The sequence below is a fragment of the Toxorhynchites rutilus genome, chromosome 2 (genome assembly GCF_029784135.1).
Source record: "Toxorhynchites rutilus septentrionalis strain SRP chromosome 2, ASM2978413v1, whole genome shotgun sequence".
NCBI lineage: Eukaryota > Metazoa > Arthropoda > Insecta > Diptera > Culicidae > Toxorhynchites > Toxorhynchites rutilus.
In genome coordinates this window covers 94,695,665-94,716,480 of record NC_073745.1, presented here as the reverse complement: position 1 = coordinate 94,716,480, position 20,816 = coordinate 94,695,665, and the positions used below count along the sequence as shown (strand labels likewise).

General features: G+C 41.0%; 1 protein-coding gene across 1 annotated transcript; it reads left to right on the top strand.

Annotated features, from left to right (window-relative positions):
- The first annotated feature begins 9,272 nt into the window (after positions 1-9,272).
- LOC129767509 (condensin complex subunit 2) lies at positions 9,273-20,062 on the top strand. Its single transcript, XM_055768489.1, has 6 exons — positions 9,273-9,639; positions 9,800-9,934; positions 17,521-17,716; positions 17,785-19,064; positions 19,131-19,301; positions 19,371-20,062. The coding sequence occupies exons 1-6, from the start codon at positions 9,553-9,555 to the stop codon at positions 19,695-19,697; spliced, it is 2,196 nt and encodes a 731-aa protein (XP_055624464.1). The 5' UTR covers positions 9,273-9,552; the 3' UTR covers positions 19,698-20,062.
- The last annotated feature ends 754 nt before the right edge of the window (positions 20,063-20,816 follow it).

Sequence of the window (20,816 nt, the reverse complement as noted above, 5' to 3'; positions counted from 1 at the left end):
AAGGTTAAATAATAAAACTGAATTTTGATTAAAAAAAAAGTTTTACTGTGTTACCTTATAAAATTTTTAGCCGAACTGTTATCAAACCAGCATGACAAACCTAGGACTTGAAATGCGGCACGTTGATTTTGAGTAACGATGTGCGATGTGCGATGTGGCTGTCATTTAGCTGTAATCAGGATTGTAAGGATATCTTTCGGTAGATATTCCTGTAGTCTGGATTCCTACAGACCCAGTCTTTTTGAAATACATGCGACTCCAGTCCGTATTGCTCCACAATCAATGGCAGGACATAACTATCCTAGAATGCCCATGTGCAAGATTGTATTTATTTTAACTTCTTTTGAAATGAACACCGGATCCATTTGTTACCCATACAAAAGTTCCAATACGAAAAATCACACGATTTAGTAAGAATTTACCATACGGTTGTTCTACTGATTTTTGCTAAATCGTGAAGTTTCGAAATCTGTCAATCAAAGGCAACAATTGATCCGTCTGAAGCGAGCTGTTGCCGAAAAACTTCCAGATTATGCGACCAGATACGAGTCGATAATATTGCAACCTTATAATGCTCGGCCTCATGTTGCTGTTCGAGTTAAAAATTATTTGGAAATTAGCGGATGGGAAATTCTGGATCCCCGTCTCGTATCCCAAACTTGTCCCCCTTCGACTATATTTGATTGAGGGGCTTAGAATGCAAGGGGTGTAAGCGACTTGATCAATTTCTCTTCATCAACTTTTCAGTTAATAACTCAACTGCAAAAACGTTCCAATTTAAGATTGCTATAGAATCCGATAGATGAGGTTCTGACCTATCTTCCACATTGTCAAATATAGCTGGGAATTTATTTGCAGCTAAGTTATGACTAAAAGAGAGAGTCGATGTAGAGAAATCAATCAAATCACTTACACCCCTTTCATTCTAAGCCACTCAATTTGTTGTGCAGAGCGATGGAGTTAAGTAGGGGAAGGCGGGGGAAGACGGCCACCCGGGGTAAGATGGCCACTCTCTAGATTATTGAAACAATCAGCTATTGGACAGTTATAATACATTATTTTAGTGTATTGCATTACCTTCAATTAGGTATACCCATTTTGGCGTGTGTAGATGAAACATTATGATAAAACAACAAAAATAAACTTTTTAGATGGCGAAGAGCACCGATTTATTATTTCGCTCGCTAAAAATTTAGTGTTTTAGTGGTGAATATGTACATGTCTCGTAAAACCAATATTATAATAGTAAACACACAGGTCTGTTAAGTGTGCTTGTATAGAAAACGGTATGTTTTAAGGAATTCATTTCATTATTGAGGTACTTTTAATTGACTCATACCTGGGTTAAGACGGCCACTATTGAAAGAGATATGATTTGCCATTTGAACGCACGTAATTGATGAGTTCATCTAGAAAATCACACTTCTTGTATTGTTTGTTACATAACTCAAGGCGCATTCATGATAAATTTGGTTTGTTTTCAGATGCCACATATAAAAATGTTTTATTAAGATAAGAGTTGCGCATCAAGCACTTTATAGGTAATTCAGGGAAAATAACACCTCCCACTCTTGTCACAGTTGATCTACAGTATCTACAGTCATTTTTACCGCAAACAATAATCTTCTCTACGGCTGGAACCATGTGGCCTTCTTACCCCTAGTGGTGGCTAACGTTAACCCGCATGATTTTAGTATCACAATTTTGATACCATTTTTCATTTAAAGCCTGTCCACGTTAAATTTCGGACACTTTTCTTTCAGTGTAGTTTATGAAATATTTCACTAATCAATGAAATATGTCACTTACATGACAGCTGAAACCCTCCTCTTTATTTCGATGTCCAACATGTTTACATTCTTCTTCAGTTTGGAAAAATGGCGTCGAACGCATTTTGCGCGAACGGCAGCAAAATCCAACACTGTCGGTACGCGATCTCGCCAAAAATCTAGAACTGCCGATGAGTACCATGTTTAGTGTGTGCAAATCGTTTGACCAGCGCTTAACTATGGATCGGAAGGTTGGAAGCGGAACAAATCGAAAAGTATGCTCCCGACAGTTGGACCGAAAGGTGGTTGCCATTATTGAGAAACATCCCAACCTTCAATTAGAAATGTGGCTCGAAAGATTGTAAAATCGAGATCATATGTACAAAAAGTGAAACAGAGGCATGGATTGAAGGCTTACAAAGTGAAAAAGGTGCCCAATCGTGATGATAAGCAACATTTCACTGCAAAAAGCCGTGCTAAGGTGCTCTACACCCAGTTTTTGCAAAAATGTTCATGCACCATAATGGACGATGAAACTTATGTTCTCAAAGACTTCAAACAGCTTCCGGGTCTCGCTTTTTATACTGCAATGCGAAGGAATACCGTAGCCGAGTGTTTCCGGACCAAGGAGCAGTCTAAATTCCCCAAAAAGTACTTGGTTTGGCAGGCCATATGCAGTTGTGGCCGAAAATACAAATCTTTCTTCTGTACCGGCACTATCAGCAAAGATGTCTACGAGAAGGAATGTCTCCAGAAGCGGTTACTACCATTCATAAGAAGCTTCGACTCTCCAGCGTTGTTTTGGCCAGATTTGGCCACTTGTCACTATGCAAAATCCATCCTGGAATGGTATCATGCACATAAGGTCAAATATGTGCCAAAACATTATTCAATTTCGTTCAATATGATTGTGAAGACACTTTTCGTACCGTGTGATATATTCAAAACAATCACTTGGCATCCCTGGATATGAAGTTCAATTTTTACAGTTGAGTAGGGATACCATCTGGTAGGAGTTGGAAATCAGGACACCTGTCACAACTACGATTACGGACGCTACGAGCACTCGTCTCATTTGTTTTCATATTCCAGAAGCCGAGCTTGACGAACACTCGAGTTAGACGAGTAGATCGTTTGACTCGACCGTTCGGCCGCGGTCGCTGATGAATCAGTCGAGTCATCGTCTAGTTTGTTTGATTTGTTTATTCATCCTGTTTAAAGGGTGTGTCACATCAAATTGCATCACGGAAAAAACGCGGTAGAAATTCGCCCAGTAGACCGATCCTTTTGAAAATTTTAGAGAGTAAAATATAAACTATTAAACAACTTTTGGCATTTTCTTTTTATTCATACTTCGAGCCCAAGCCCGTATGCTCGCACCTTCCTCTTTACCCCGTCCATAAGGTTCTGTACAACGTCAGGTTGTAGTTTTTTTTGAACAGAAATCCATTTTCTCTTGAAGTTCGCTTCCGATTTGACAACTTTTGGGTTGCTTCATAATCGCCCAATATTTCTCTATTGGGCGAAGCTCCGGCGCGTTGGGCGGGTTCATTTCCTTTGGCACGAAGGTGACCCCGTTGGCTTCATACCACTCCAACACGTCCTTTGAATAGTGGCACGAAGCGAGATCCGGCCAGAAGATGGTCGGGCCCTCGTGCTGCTTCAATAGTGGTAGTAAGCGCTTCTGTAGGCACTCCTTAAGGTAAACCTGCCCGTTTACCGTGCCGGTCATCACGAAGGGGGCGCTCTGCTTTTCGCAAGAGCAGATCGCTTGCCACACCATGTACTTTTTGGCAAACTTGGATAGTTTCTGCTTGCGAATCTTCTCCGGAACGCTGAATTTGTCCTCTGCGGAGAAGAACAACAGGCCCGGCAGCTGACGAAAGTCCGCTTTGACGTAGGTTTCGTCGTCCATTACCAGGCAATGCGGCTTCGTCAGCATTTCGGTGTACAGCTTCCGGGCTCGCGTCTTCCCCACCATGTTTTGCCTTTCGTCGCGGTTAGGAGCCTTCTGAACCTTGTATGTACGCAGGCCCTCCCGCTGCTTGGTCCGCTGGACGAATGAACTTAAAAAATTCAGCTTATTGGCGACATCCCGGACCGAACTTATCGGATCACGTCTAAACTGCTTAACTACGCGCTTGTGATCTTTTTCACGGACGGAGCATCCATTTTTGCCGTTCTTCACCTTCCGGTCGATGGTTAGGTTCTCGAAGTATCGTTTTAATACTCTGCTGACCGTGGATTGGACGATTCCCAGCATCTTACCGATGTCCCGATGTGACAACTCCGGATTCTCGAAATGAGTGCACAGGATTAATTCACGACGTTCTTTTTCGTTCGACGACATTTTTCCAAATTTACGAAAAATTGACAGTGAAGCATGGCCAACGTGATCTGTACACTCTTATCTGATTATAAGCGAAAGCTGAAGATATAATTCCTAAAAATTAAATTTCTACAGCGTTTTCCGTGATGCAATTTGATGTGACACACCTTTTATTTAAAACATCGGTATTCCTTTAGTTCGCTTTTATTCTCAGAAACTATTCAATTGCATAAGCAACATTAGTAAAAGCATAGAATTGCTTAATCAACGTACGTTTTCAACAGCAACCATCAAATCCAATTCAGTAATTGGAAAATTTTACAGATTTCGTAAAGGACATATGGACATATGGATTTTGATTCAAACAACTTAATCAAAAGTAGAGTTACCATCTGTCCTGATTTAGCAGCACATTTCCTGATTTTGAGATGTATTAAGGGTAAAGTGACCAGATGGTCAGAGGTCTAACGCAGGACACAAAAAATAAAACGCAATGTATATATGTTATGTGAACATTAACCATAGTTTAGCGAGTCTAAACTGATCAATATTATTTCTTTCTGAGTATCGACATTCAGTTGTGATTTTTCGGTGGTTTAGATTTTGTTTACGCCCGAAAATCACTCGCTCAATCAGAGCATTTACGTCTGGCAAACACGATTCAAATTCTACAATTTTCTTCAAATTACCGAATGGAATGCTCGAAGATTCCAATTCATTTTTCATCGATTTTAGTGTTAACGTATGCAATTAAAAAATGGGCTAATTTCGGATGGCGATGAAGGATAATTTATAGGAACAAATTTTCTTTAAATCTTACGTTTATTAAGTCTACAATAAAAATGATTCCGACGAAAGAAGTGAAAATCTTCTTTTCGTACTAATAATGAAAGACAAGACGTACTTGATGCTAGAATTCAACGAATGGCAGGGGACCGGGTGCTTTACGTTTCCCAGGTAAGCGATGACGTCGAATATATCATTCACATCAAGTTCTCGAAGAAAGTCCTTCTCTGACAGACGTGAAGGGAATGTCCAAGTAACTCTGCTTTCGAGTCATATGGCGAACGGGGAGATATATAGTATGAAGTGCTTGCCGGAGTTGGGAAGGTGATGTGGTCTTTATGCCGAACCTGGGATCAGCTCATTATGCCAAACTTTTGGGCGAATGGAAAAAAAAGAGAGACAGACGACCACCAAAGCCATAAAAAGGTAAAATAACGCGCACGATATACTTCTTTCCATCGGCCATGGTTCAGGTTCCGGCCAACTTCCGTAGGACCGCCCAGTGCTTCATTTACGATACTTCATCAAACAATTCTGCCTCTTCCTGTCGAGTATACACTAGTTCTTCTGGCTTATTTAAAACGTTAAGCCCTGACCGAGCTGGGGACCAAAGATGAACTTTTCGTCTGACTCACGTTGGTCCCTGCGGATCAATATGGGACTTTTATAAAAATCATTTTCCAATTTTGTTGCTGTCGCTTCCAGTTGGCACTCTCCACACAAAAAGCCCAATGTCGGTGCGATGAAACCAGCTCAACGTATTAATCTTTGGATGCATTAGAAGCGCTCTTGAACAGTCTGCCAAATAAAAGTTTTTTTTGAGGTTCATCCATTTAAGAAAATCAACATGATCAGATTGTGATATTGAAATATATTGATATCGCGGGACATTTTCGTTTCTTTTGCCAAATGCGGGACGTTTCGCGGGACGGAATCTTACGCGGGACATTTTGTTGAAATGCGGGACTGTCCCGCGTAACGCGGGACGTCTGGTCAGTTTAATTTAAGGCGTCCTGATTTATTTTTCACAATCTAGCCTTTGTCCTGATTTTCATGGCAACTTTGTTGCAGAATAAGAATTATTTTTAGTGTATCATGTTTTTGAGTAAAACATTTTTTATTGAAGACCAAAGTTTTATGAGTTTATAAAAACTAGCAGTGGGATCTTCTACGAGATCTTTCAACTATTTTCATTTAGAGATTTGGTTTCACTGGCCACGGTGATGTTTTTTGTGTTTTGTCTCGATATTCCAAGTGATTTTTTTTTTCAAATGTCTAAACCAAAGTGTCATTTTACCGACGAATTGCGCCAGAAGTACTCGGAAGAACTAAAGGATTATGAGACAAACGATGCATATGTGATTCATAAGTGTCGGTGACTCATAACGGTATTTAGATTTAGCCATTTTGTTGAAACAGAAGTTTGAAATCAATAATGAAACGTTACAGGAAAATCTGATAAGGAAAAGCATTTCCAAACATTGAAACATTGCCAGAATATTCGAATGACATCCACTTCCAAATCCATGCTGAACTATGTGGTGCAGAAATACAGCCGCTCAAAAAATTTGGGTTGCAGAAGAAGTTCTTGCGTTTCATACCCGTGGCTTGTACTTCGGTACTATTGCACTTGATGTTTGACTCTGAAACCGCCAAAAATCTCCTGCGTTCGTAAAAAGACAGGGACCATCATCTCTGGAGTATTTTCACCGCATGGATCGCCCAAGACATATGTTGAATAAATAAATTTCACGTGTCTTTATTTATTTACATTTCAAAGAATCACACTGGTCTGGTCAAACTCGTAACTGTGACAGGTGTCCTGAATTCCAACTCCGTCCAGATGGTATCCCTAGACATGCGACGTATTCTAATTTCTACAAAGTGCGGTTAAATCGGTTGATGTAAAGAGCTAGTAAATCTATTAGGAAATGACTGAACAATAATTGTTAGTACAAGAAGAAGCTTGTATCTTCGATTTTGGCCAACCAAAACAATCCCGCGTTCTAGTTTAGTTGAGATTTTTTCAATTGTTCGATAGTTAGCTTCATAATGGATATTTTTTCCTTCAATGTATTGATGCTCAAATCGATTGACGCAAAAATCTCATAAATCCATCGTGAAATGATTGGGCAATAAAGGGTGTGTCACATCAAATTGCATCACGGAAAAAACGCTGTAGAAATTCGCCCAGTAGACCGATCCTTTTGAAAATTTTAGACAGTAAAATAAAAACTATTAAACAACTTTTGGCATTTTCTTTTTATTCATACTGCGAGCCCAAGCCCGTATGCTCGCACCTTCCTCTTTACCCCGTCCATAAGGTTCTGTACAACGTCGGGTTGTAGTTTTTTTTTTATCAGAAATCCATTTTCTCTTGAAGTCCGCCTCCGATTTGACAACTTTTGGGTTCTTCCGGAGGGCCTGCTTCATAATCGCCCAATATTTCTCTATTGGGCGAAGCTCCGGCGCGTTGGGCGGGTTCATTTCCTTTGGCACGAAGGTGACCCCGTTGGCTTCGTACCACTCCAACACGTCCTTTGAATAGTGACACGAAGCGAGATCCGGCCAGAAGATGGTCGGGCCCTCGTGCTGCTTCACTAGTGGTAGTAAGCGCTTCTCAAGGCGCTCCTTAAGGTAAACCTGCCCGTTTACCTTGCCGGTCATCACGAAGGGGGCGCTCCGCTTTCCGCAAGAGCAGATCGCTTGCCACACCATGTACTTTTTGGCAAACTTGGATAGTTTCTGCTTGCGATTCTCCTCCGGAACGCTGAATTTGTCCTCTGCAGAGAAGAACAACAGGCCCGGCAGCTGACGAAAGTCCGCTTTGACGTAGGTTTCGTCGTCCATTACCAAGCAATGCGGCTTCGTCAGCATATCGGTGTATAGCTTCCGGGCTCGCGTCTTCCCCACCATGTTTTGCCTTTCGTCGCGGTTAGGAGCCTTCTGAACCTTGTATGTACGCAGGCCCTCCCGCTGCTTGGTCCGCTGGATGAATGAACTTGACAAATTCAGCTTATTGGCGACATCCCGGACCGAACTTCTCGGATCACGTCTAAACTGCTTAACTATGCGCTTGTGATCTTTTTCACTGACGGAGCATCCATTTTTGCCGTTCTTCACCTTCCGGTCGATGGTTAGGTTCTCGAAGTATCGTTTTAGTACTCTGCTGACCGTGGATTGGACGATTCCCAGCATCTTACCGATGTCCCGATGTGACAACTCCGGATTCTCGAAATGAGTGCGCAGGATTAATTCACGACGTTCTTTTTCGTTCGACGACATTTTTCCAAATTTACGAAAAATTGACAGTAAAGCATGGCCAACGTGATCTATACACTCTCATCTGATTATAAGCGAAAGCTGAAGATATAATTCCTAAAAATTAAATTTCTACAGCGTTTTTTCCGTGATGCAATTTGATGTGACACACCCTTTGATCGTTTGAAATATTTGTGGTCTCCGTTAAGACTCACTGTTGCAATGGACATAAACAAAACGCAGGGACAATCGCCACAGATAATTGTTCTAAACTTGGAAGACAGTTGCTGCTCATATGAATAGTTTTTCACGTGTTCACTAATTTATTGATCTACACACGAGACAGAGAAGCGAGAAAAAAAACTGGATACACAAATTGTTCAATTCAATAAATGGGATAAACATTAAACAGTACATTATCACTATTTCACCTTTTTTGTAATGAAACAGAAGTAACAAAGAGATCAAAATTAAAATAGGGATTTTCTAGTCTAAAAATTTGAAAAATTCCGCGTTTCTTCATATGTTCGATGTTCAGACATTCAATATATCCTTTATTTGCCGAGTTATGGCAATTTTAACGATGTGGTATCTAATCTGGTAAAACCATGATTAAAAGTTTTTTTTAATCGTCCGAGGTCTATATCATTATTTAATTAGAATCATTTCTAAAAAGGGCTGGAATCTGGTTGTCCAGGGTACTTTTTTGACCGCCTTACTTCAACAGCTTTTTGTATTGAGTTTCACTTGATTTCCTTTTCGTGGAACGAGTCGCAACAATCGCTCGAACAGTTAACTAGTTAATAAAGTTCGTTCAAGCTGTGGAAGAAGTAATATATGATTATTTTGTTAGTATTTATACGAGCTGCGCTTTCTGAGAGGATTAATACATGAGTAAACATATATTTATACTGTAAGCAAAAACAAGATAAAATTTTCATCAACGTTAGTTCCTTTTCGAATAGCCGCCACACTACGGTAGCACAAAACCCCCTCACGTAGGCAACGCGCGCAGCACGCGCATTTCAAATTTCGAGGGTGTGGCTCGGGCCCATTTTCAAGCGCCCAATCCCCTCGCTAGTCGCTTGTTATCCAGCTGTCAGTTGTCCGATTTCAGTTCAATGGCTGCCCGTACGGACACAACCGTCGTTTGTTTTCCCCACATAAACAGCGTGAAAGCGTAATGACGGCGAAACAAGCGTCGTCCGTGCGATTAAAATTGTGTTATTTGTTTTCGTTTGGAGAAAAAATTCCGGGAAACTATATTCCGCTCATCTCGGGGGTGCCGCTAAAGAGTTTTACAATTAAAGTGAAGTTGTTTTGTTGCTGAAATTAGCTTCTGAGCTGAGCGGATTGCGCGAGGCTCCAAAATTGAAAGTGGCTTGTGTTGACCGTGATCACAAAAATATGACGCCAGTGGCTGTGGTGGAATCGCCTCTACGAAAATCAGACGCTTCGCGGCTGTTCCGAACGCCGAGGGCTGTGGCTCAGGAAGTGAGTTTATTTGAAATAGTGATACGCTTGATTTGAGTCAGGTTTTTTAAAGTTTGTGGACGAGCGAGCGATCGCTTGGATTCTTTCGATATTGAATTCTAATTGGTTTATTTCCATCTTTCCCTCTTTTCGGTTGGTTTGCGCTAATCCCCCATCCTAGGTGGTGAATGATGATGAGGCGGAGAGAAGAATTCGGAGATCGGCTGCCTCCTTGGATGACAGCACGGTGTCCGTCGGAGCGACCGTTGAGGACAATGATAACATTAAGATGTGCCTCCAGTTATACTCAGATAATGTAAGTAACAATCGATCGTCGATTCACATTTGAACCTTTGTTGACATGACGAGACTGTTTATTATTTGAATTCGACAAGAGCTTCTGTTGGTAACCATCAAGATAATTACTGTAAACATTTTGAAAAAATAACTCTGCAGTCCTATTGGAAATCAGAATTGAAAGCTATGCTAGTCAGAGAAGAATCGAAATCTTTCTTCGGTTGAGTGCAGCTATGTAAAACAATTCAGAATCGATATTATCTAATCCAAAAATGCATCTGATCGGTAGTCTTCTGGCGGCTGTCAACAATGCTTTGATTTTAGATATTTTTCTATAGTCAGTTGGAAACGTTTCGTCAAATTCTGTTCACGACAAATTTCGCCCCTTTCTATTATACTTCGACTTATAGCTAAACAGGATTATTATTCACATTCCAGGGTAAAGCATTGATTACCAAGAATCCTTACACGTTATATATTGTGCAGTGGCTTGCAGTTTCTTTCTTGCAGCGGCACGTTCAGTGGTATTCAGATACAAGATTATTTATTTTCACAGCGGTTTGTTTACAAAGTAGTCCTGTTGGTAAAAGAGAGGCGAATGAACTGCAAAGTATGAAACCTCTTAAAAACAAAGAAGAAGGAGAAGAATTTGTCGAAGGTTCCACCTCTGTACACTCTCAACGTGCTCAGGGGCGACAATCGCAAGACAATTGCATATTTCCAAAACTACCGTGTCTGATGTGCTCGGTCGTTTCCGCTTGCGGAACAGCGTATCCCGAGCGGTCAAAACGATGCGCCATAATAGAACTTACTATCGTCAGTTGAATTGTTAGGTGCTGAAAAGCTTCGGAGCAAAGCCTGGACTGTATAATGAAGGCGCAATGAAATACAACGCCGCTCGTAGTACCCTAAGACAAGACGTGACAACTGGCTTCTTATGGCGGGTTTACATTAGGGAGATCTATAGCTATAGATGGATTTATTCACGTGAATATAGGTGTAAACGGGTGAGAATAAATATGATACACTTATTCGAGGTATATATAACTTGAATAAATTCAGCATATGTAAACGCTTGTGAATTTCTCACTGGTGAGAAATCACTAAAGTTGGATGCAGTTCTACTTTAGGTGAATAAACTCACCGAAAATATGAATATATTCATTATAGAAGTTCACGCTAGTGTAAACGGTTGATGCGATTTCTATAAATCTCATCATATTTCTTCACATGAATATATCACTGGTCTAAACCCACCCTTACTCTTCTTTCTGCATTTTCGTCAACCAAGTGCTAGATAACAGGGAGCCGAGCCACGCGAGATGTGAAGGTTGCCAAATGTTATAAAATTTCGGAAGATTATTTTCCCATAAGAGAAACATGTGTTCTTCGTATCATGTATTATTTGAGCTGTACAATTTTTCATATTAATTATAAAATGGGGTGTCAAATTTAAACAGTTAGTATTTTCCTGTTATTTTGGTATCCAAAACAAATTTAAATGCAGAGAAAGCAAAAAGAAATAGAAAACGTAGATTTGATAACAGGAGCATGATATGTTGAAATACATGAATTGAATGAAAATTAACTTCTCCGTATCGAATTAATGTTCAATGTGAATGGAAAACTTTGTTTTCTGTTTTCTTCAGATACAGAAATGGTATCTGAAGATAATTTTATATTATAATAAATTTTAATGAGAATATCGGAAAGTGTATAGAAAATGGGTTAAGTTATGGTAAGAAAGACGTGCTTCAAGTAAATAAACAACGCCAAGTAAAAATTTTCATTCAGATTTTGACAAATTTAAAACTGCCTTCGGGCCGGCTAATCTGATGTGGTGAGAGTAGTAAGCCTTGTTAAAAACTAATTCTGTTTCCAGGTGTCAACATTGTATAGTTGTCATCGCGGATACACTTCATTTCGTTTTCACCGTGAAGTGTATACGGAAATAAGGCCTTATAATCCAACTCCGACATCGTTCAAAAACTAACAGTACTGTACAATGTTTCCCTCTCTTCGGGAACTTCGGTAACAGAAACGAAAATATACAAAGAATCCATAATAGAAATTTTCGCTAAATTGAAATATGAATGCAACTATTAGTCAATTTTTAATATATTTGGCAACACTGTGAAAATGGTGGAAATCCCATTTCAGTATATTTATCTTTGTCAAATGTTTTCCTCATCAACCAATCAGGAGTCGAGTTGAAGTGGTCCGAGTTTGACAGAAAAAGTGGTCCGGAATCGGCCCTCTATAGTCATGTCTCGTCTCAGGTAGTACCCGTTGAAGAATTTGTCTGCGAGCAAGATTTTGTTCATATCGAACAAACAGAAAACCAAGGAGGACGTTGAAGCAGAGTCAACTGACTAAAACTTGGGCTCGGGAGTTGTTTGATTAGGTTCGGACGAGGTACCAAGGAAGCCTAATAATTGACGATGAAACTTACGTGAGAATAGACTTCGGACAGCCTCCTACCCAAACATCTTTTCGTAGACACGGCACGGAACGATTTTTTAAAATTCTTGAGAGGTTTCCAGCTCCCTGGGCTGGTTCGCCTTTTTATCAATGATATTGTCGCAAGGTTTCGTTGAGAACAAATAATTGCACATAAAATTACTACATAAAAATTGGACTACAAATGGAACAAAAATTAAACACATAAATCCATTTACAAAATATATCTTAACAGAAATCTTGCTGTTTGCTTGCTGGAGCAGATGACAAGGATGTCCTCGGACCATGGCTCCAGGCCAATGAAGGGAGGCGTGCCGTTAAAGCTGCCTAAGTGTTCTTATTCCGCTTCATCGTGGAGCGGAAGGAACAAGGATCTTCTTGGCTGATCCATCGTTCAGACGCTAGATCTTGAAAAATAATTCGGCATCTTTTAAGTAGCAGAAAAGTGCTGATACTCTCGCGGAATCGTCGCTCAAGATGTCTCGTACACTCTCGCTGATTCTAAGATCTCGCAGATCATCATATTTTGACAATGACCGCAGAGTAGATGGAAAGATGTTCTATTGGATGTGAGACCGATCAGTATGGACATTCTTTTTACGTCGTCAAACCTGACAATCGAGCCTTTTCTGACTTTTCTGAGGAACTGCCCTCTCTCTGCGAATCACCTTTCGGTTCAAAACGCGCGGAAAGAGTTGATGATCCACAACTTCACGTCCTCAAGCGGCACCTCCCGGTTTGTCCGATTCCGGCAAATCGGTGCTTCATTCCCTGCGATGCAGTTATGTCCGGGCAATAGGTGCTTCCTGATGACCTGTACCCATGGATGTTTGAACCTTGCCGCACCGATAACATGAATGGCGCTCGCCGAATCGGAGACGACCAACAATGGATTGGAAGATGAAATTGTGGTTGCCTCGAAGATGCGGGCCACCTCGGCCGAGAAAACCTGGCATATGTCTACTACTTTCTTGCTGGGAATCCAGAGGCGACGCGTGACCAAGTGGGCTACCTGTTCAATCATCAATGGTTTTTGTGTTTTCTATCAATTTCATCGGCTTCATTCAGCCGAAAACTTTGAACCTCCAATATCCTTTTATGTAAGGCAGCACATTAGAAGTAGTGATCGCTTCATACATAGCTGACTGCGTTGGCGTTGTCGCACTTGAAGTCGGGTCGGGTTCAGATGAAAGGACAGATGAAAACAGGAATAGGGTTATTCGGGATAATATGGAAATTACAAATAAATTATCTTCGATAATTCCTCATGTGAAATAATTTAAAAAATACTGAGGTTGTCTACCTGTCGTATGAATAGTTTGAACAGGTGGACGAGACGCCACTGTGGAAATAAAACTATTATTACCATCGCTTACCCCGAATCCAATTCGTGATGGTCTTTTTGAGCCGTCCGAATATATGATCTCGTGGAGACGGTATTTTTCTGCAATGATGGCCTTGATGATGGTGTTCTAGCAGAAGTTGTTCCTGATTCCGTTCTCGACAAGAACAGTTGGGAACCATCAGTCGTTCGTACCAAACCAGGATAGTTTTGCCACCGAGGGGAAGTTGGAATGCGTTTCCCACTGCAGGATCGTGTTACTAAGGACAGTCAGGTGGGTCTCCCCCTTACCGCTGGTGTTCGACAAGAAATTGGCAGTCCTGGATACGATCGTCGAGTCTATGATCAATTCAAGCAACTACGCTCGATCTGATCTACGCACTGTGACCATAAAATGCAATCGCCCAGAAGGAGTGACTGAAGGTGATGAACAACATCTTTCCAGCGAAGCGCGACGTCATAATGGATGACGAGACTTACTTGACGCTGGACGACCACGACTGGCAGGGGACCAGGTATTTTACACCCCCCACCAAGGAATATGTCAATGATATCTCCCACACTATGTTCCCGAAGAAGAGCCCTCTGTGACTGATAGTGAGCGAGAAGGGAATGTCCAAGCCGCTGTTCTTTCTGTCGCGGCTTGTGATGAATGGGGAGATATACAGAATGGAGTGTCTGCCGGAAGTTGCCACATTCATCAAGAAGTATCACGCAGAGAAGGATGTGGATTTTTGGACGAACCTGGCATAACCGACTGACCATAAAAGTTGTACCGAAAACCACCAACACTCCCTATGCTTCACCAGCTGTGACCGATAGAATATTTTTTGACTAACCTTCAACGGAGCATTTACTCCAATAATTTCGTAGCCAAAACGAAGAAGCAGTCGATCGCTTAGGCCACGGAGGAGTTGAAGAACATTTCGCCATCCATCTTTTCATCGATCACTATAAGCCCTGTCAGCCGTGTAAAGCCACCCAGCAGGTTGTCGAAGGATTTTTGTAGAAGGTCCAATAAACGTGAGATTTAAGGAAAATTCATACACTTCAACTCCAACAATGTGACCCCACGACCTAGTGATTAGCGTGATGTTTACCAAAAAGGGAGGTTCGGGGTTGATTCCCGTTCTATATCAAATATCGTTTTTCTATCTACCATTGGTTCGTGGAAACCGTCTAGGGTGTGGTGGGATGAGTAATGGGCATTCGCAGTCCTACTGTGTGGCTGGCAAGGGCTGTGGCCTAGGATTGGGCGATCTCGGATCGATTGTTAGAAGATCAATCTTTTCCATTCCGATTTCCAATTTTTTGAATAGATCTTTTGTACTCGAGAAAATCGAGAAAATCGATTTTTTTTACTTTCGATCTTTTTGTAGATTTGTTTTTCAGTATACATCGATTTTTTATCTCACCAAAGGTCACCTAACATTTTTAAACATAATGTCAACATTTGGATTGCTTCTTCTAAGATTTACTTCTGTACAAGTGCTGACAGAGACAGAACTAACAGCAGCTATTGAGAGAATGAACTGTAAGCGGTTGCGCATAGTATCCTGAACCTTATGCTGACGTCAATTATAGGCGAAGGTTGTTTTCTAGATATGGCATCAAAATCAAGAATCGGTTTCGACTAAATGACAGATGTATGGCGTGATTGGCTTTTATGGAATCATTGTCAGCTGAGTTCTGGGCGGTTGTTGAATTTCTAATAATACTCTTTCAATTATTTTATCAAATAAAACGACTTCTTGACGGCACAAGATGAATGCCTTGTGGCTGTGGCCTTCATGCTGAGAAACAAAACAAAATGTTTTTGATATTTGAATAGAAATATGAAATTTGTATTCCCTGTTCAAAGAAACGACAGCATTCATATGGAATAAGTAGATAAATCGACAGAAAGTTTTTGATTTTTCAAAAATCGATTCGGCAAAGATCGATTCAGTGGTACCGATTTAATCAGTGATTTCTACGCCGTTTGGAGAATCGATTCGATAAGATCGATATTTTTATAAAGATCGCCCAATCCTACTGTGGCCACCACTCAAATCTCGTAGAAAGACCATCGTAATAGTGCTGTTTTACGTCCCGAGCATCACCAAAACTGGGCTTAGAGATGCTTATGATAGGCTGTTTTCGCGTTTCCTTTTCTTGGGAACTCTGGACATGGAAACGTCGATCTTATAATTTCATCGTAGTATTCTTATGCTTTTCAAACCAGCAAAGCCGCAAGGTCTCCACTCCCATCCCACTCTAAGGGCACTCTAAGGTACATTAAACACAAATTTCTGCATAACTCGAGAAATAATCAACCAAATTCTCTCTTCCTCAACCAAACATGACAATTGAACATTTTCGGGAAACTCTGAAGGAAAATGGGAAAATTCGAAAAATTCAATTCGCATATGTTCTACAATTACATATTGACAAGCGTTGTTAGTCAATTCGATGTTTGTGCTAACGAAATTGATCTTTGTTCGAAAGTGGAAATGAATTTTGATGTGATAAAACACACTCTTATATATTTTTCTATCTATCTATATAAATAAAAATGGATCGTCAAATGTGTTGATTAGAACGAAACGCGAGAAAGGAATTTTCCAATTCAGGACTGTCTTTATTCTATCATATATTCTGTTTCAAACATTCATTCCATGTAACGGAGAAACAAGTTATTTGCAAGTTGAAAAATCTTGAACGAGAATTGTATCTGAAAATAATCTGATATTATAATGACGAGCTTTGGTAGAAGTACTAGGAATTTTATAGTAAAAGGTAATTTTAAAGGGTAGATTAGATTAGATTAGATTAGAAAATCAATCAATGAACAGTTCTGCGATTGGACCCATGAACGTGAGTTTAATAAGAAAACGTGAATGTGATAACGAAAAATAAATTTTAAGCAGGACGAAGTTTGTCGGGTCAGTTAGTGAAATATAAAATAGTTCCTCTCAGAATTCGAAATTCCTTTGGAACGGAATAGTTTATCAAATACTGTGATCAAATGCATTCTTTTTGTAATGTCTTCAATCAAGTGCGATCAACGTATAATTACGGCTTTCGGAAACTCATTAGGGGTACAAGATGAATCTTGAGAAAGCCAATTCATTTCCGCTCAACACTCACCGCCAAACCATATTCTCTCAACAATTTCTCAAACGAAAAGTGGGTGTTTAGAGGAAGGGCAGAGTAAGCGCAAAATTTATGTAGACTGATTGTGACAGATATTGTTTCTATTGGAAATGGTAGCCTATACGAATTATATCTGAAAAAACATATATATCTCAAAAACAAAACATTTCGACGTTTCATGCAATTCGAAGACATTTGACATCAATTTTTTTTTGAAAACCCCAATTTCATGTACCATTATTATAACAAATTACAATAATAATACTTTCTACACAAATACTAGTCAGTCTTATAAAATTCTGTTCACGTAACACAACTTATACAGTATCTTGAAAGTTTTAAGAACTTGTGTTAGTTTTCGTTTATATCGACCCCTGGGAAACCAACATCGACCGCTTTGAGAATTTCTGTTCTAGACAAACAATCGAAATGTTCACACACTTTTCAAAACTATTCTACTGTGCGAAACGTGTTTCGTAGCGAGCTAAAAGTCAGATGTAGCCAGACCGGGTATAGTAATAAATAAACACACCAATTACACGGTTTGACATGGACTACATTAACCGCCAAAGCAACCAGATATAAGTAAAGTTTCTCTTACGAAAAATTATGTCAAATCGAAAAGACCAACGCTCAATCACCCCTTTTTTTCTTCTCTCCTCCTCCAGAAATTGAGTAAAGACAACGCCTGGTCGGTGACGATCATCGACACGTTCTCGAAGCTAATGTCGCGCCACTCGAGCTCGCTGCAGAACTTTCAGGTTGCTGGTTCGACGCTGGAGGCATCCACGAAGGTGTACGGCCTTCGGGTGGACTCGGTTCACACGGACGTGATGCGCATGTGCTCGGAACTAACCCGGCAATGTGAGTGGCAGCAACTAGGACGTTTCCAAACCACGCTAAAATATCGCCTCTTCTGTTGTTTGTTACAGCTGCTCGCACGATGGACAACAATCGCGACGAGGACGTAGATGACGACGGCGGCGGAGACGAAGCAGCCAACAAGGAAAACGATCCCAATCGGTCGGTCGCACCCGGGGGACAAACACAGGAACCAAAGACGAAGAGGAAGCGTGCCCGGAAGCATGTGAGCACCATCACTAAGAACAAGGAATCAATAAATGCACCGCTGGACACGAATCCATTCACGGATCCTTTCTTCGCCAAGCTGAACTCCGTCGTGGGCGATGTGAACAGCACGAGTCGGCTGATGCAAAACATTGTTCCAACCGAAAACGCTGAGATGCGACTTCGGATGGATTACAAGTTCTGGGATGATTCCGACGCGCCAGAGTTAGATTTGGAGGCTAGCGAATGTTACGATAACTTCGATATGAATTCGGTTGTGATGTACAGCGTATCGAAGGCTAACAAATTACATCAGATGCTCGCGGGGTACGTGATAACGGATGCTCCAGCGGAGGACGAGAATGACGACGGCGAAAAATTGAAGGACACGCAGGATACACAAGCGCGTGAAGCGGCCGATGAGCCACAACCGCTGAATCGATCCGCTTTGGATGTGCAATTCGATATCGATGCTGAGGTGGAACCAATCCCTGTTGGGGATGCCTACATTATCGATTATGCTTCTGTAGATGCAATGGGTGGAACCGACAATGACGACGAGTTCAACGAGGAGGACCAAATCGCACTGCAAAACTGTCGAGGGCTGAAGCGTAAAACCGTAGTCATCGAGGATATGCGACCCATCGATGCTTCCTCGACAAATCTGGAGTATTCTTACAGAGCGCTGGATAACATCTCGCAATATTGGGCCGGCCCATCCCACTGGAAGTTCAGACGATCGAAGCTCAGTCGCAGTTTGTCGATTCGTAGTAGTTCCCTGGTGAATCCAGGTGCTGATGGTAAAGACAAACCCAAACAGAAACAAACGCGAAAGAAAAAACGTTTCGAATTGGAGGCTCTCGATGATATGATCAGTGTTGGGGAGGAATATTTCCCACCGTACAATCCAAATCGACCAGTGAAAAACATAACCCACCAAAAGAGTATGATCTGCAAAAAATGGGATGCCAAGAAATTGAAATTACCCACCGATTTCCATTTGGAGAGGAATAGATTCGAGACGAACAAGTTCAGCCGGGGGTTGAAGGTTCGCGATTTCGATGCATCACCCGAACCCGATGTGCCAGTAGACGATTACGATTATGACAATCCGGTCGACCAAAATTATTGCAGTCGAGTGATGGTAAGCGGGTGACACTATTTGAAACATTGTACGATGGAAGCATATACTTTGTTTTATTTTCCCCAGAATGACGAAACCGATAACGAAGCTGAGCACGGCCCCGATTTCGGTGGGGGCGGTGACAATGATCATCACACGTTCGATGATGCCGGTGGTGGAGATGACGGCGGAGGCGGAGCTCCCCTCAACACCAGCCTTGACTTCATACCGACTGAGTTCCAAGGTGCTCCGGATAAGGTAAGGCGCAAATGAAAGCTCATAAAATGTTAAAAAATTAATTGCGGCAAACTTTTGTCTTTTGTTCAGGTGGCAAAAATAAAAATTGCTTACGCGAGAACAGCGAAAGTGGTTGACATGAAGCAGCTGAAATCATGCTGTTGGAGGCTTATCGCGGAACAGATTCAAACTTCCGGTGGGGATGTGGATGTTCCGAGCAGTAACGCGGGCAAGGATTGCAAATCTAAATTCACCGATGTCTATCGGGAGCTGCCCCACATTCTGTCCAAGTCGATGAGTGAAAACATCTCCAAATCGCTGGCCTTCTATTCGGTTCTTCATCTGACCAACGAACGATCGCTGCGGTTGTTGAGCCAGGAAGATTTGGATGATTTTCTGATTCTACCACCGGCGTAGCATAATAGCCTAGACGCTTCCGAAGCTCATGGGAACAGTTGTAGCCTGTCGAAGGAAGGTAGGAGAACGTCGCTTAGTGCAAAGTAATTAGTTCGCGATCGTCTGTCTAAGTTTACTGCTGTACAGTTGTTGTGGAATTAATGGAAACCGAACTCATTTCGACTAACTGAATGTTCGTCGTTTTCTCGAAAACGTCTGCATAATATCAACTCATGTTTGTATCACAAATTAAGGGAAAATCATTTTTCAGAACTTTCGGTCGTACACTCCCAATGGGGAGAACATATCGGAGATAGCGTAAATGAAAAATATAAAAGTGTAAATACATTTGTAGCTAGATTTAGTTTTACGTCTGTCATAACGAAGCAATATTTTTTTGTTTGTGGAAAATGATGAGAAACTTGTCCTTCTTCTACGCCAAGAATATTTTGATCTGATTCTTAGGATATTCTATGATATTACTGATTTTTGTGTTAAAATGAGTGTTTAGGTGGGTATACAGATTCTTCGCGTTTGGATATCTTTATGAACGACTTCCATCCTTCGCTGTCGAAATGGAAGTAAAAGAACAAGAAATAACTTTGATCGCCCACGCAAGAAATCTGGGACTTCGGGAAAACTATCAAACTGGGCCGTTCCAAAAATGGTCAAATTGTTTCAGAAACAAAGGGTGATGCACCTAGGATTGAGCGATCTTTAGAAAAAAAAAGTCACAGGAAGTTGGAAAAATTACATAGGTAAACTCCGTTTCGTTTGGTTGTTCGGTATTGTTTGTTCACTCCACCAGTGTTTACCGAGTGATGATGATAGAAGGACGGTTAACAGTCGTTGGATGGTGCGTATCAGATGCCGAAGTGGAACGAGATATGATGAAAACCGCCCTCTGTGATCCTAGACGAGATGCCTCCTGTGATATGTATGGATGAAATAAAGAGAAAAAAAACTCGCCAATGTAATATAAAATAATTACCAATACCGTACACAATTATCAATTTTTCTCATCAGTAAAAACATGTTACTTTATTATAGAGAAAACATATTTGAAATGGTAATTTTCTTTTATAATTTTTACTTTCTAAGTGTTTATTCAACCCAATGCGAATTTTAATTGGACTTACA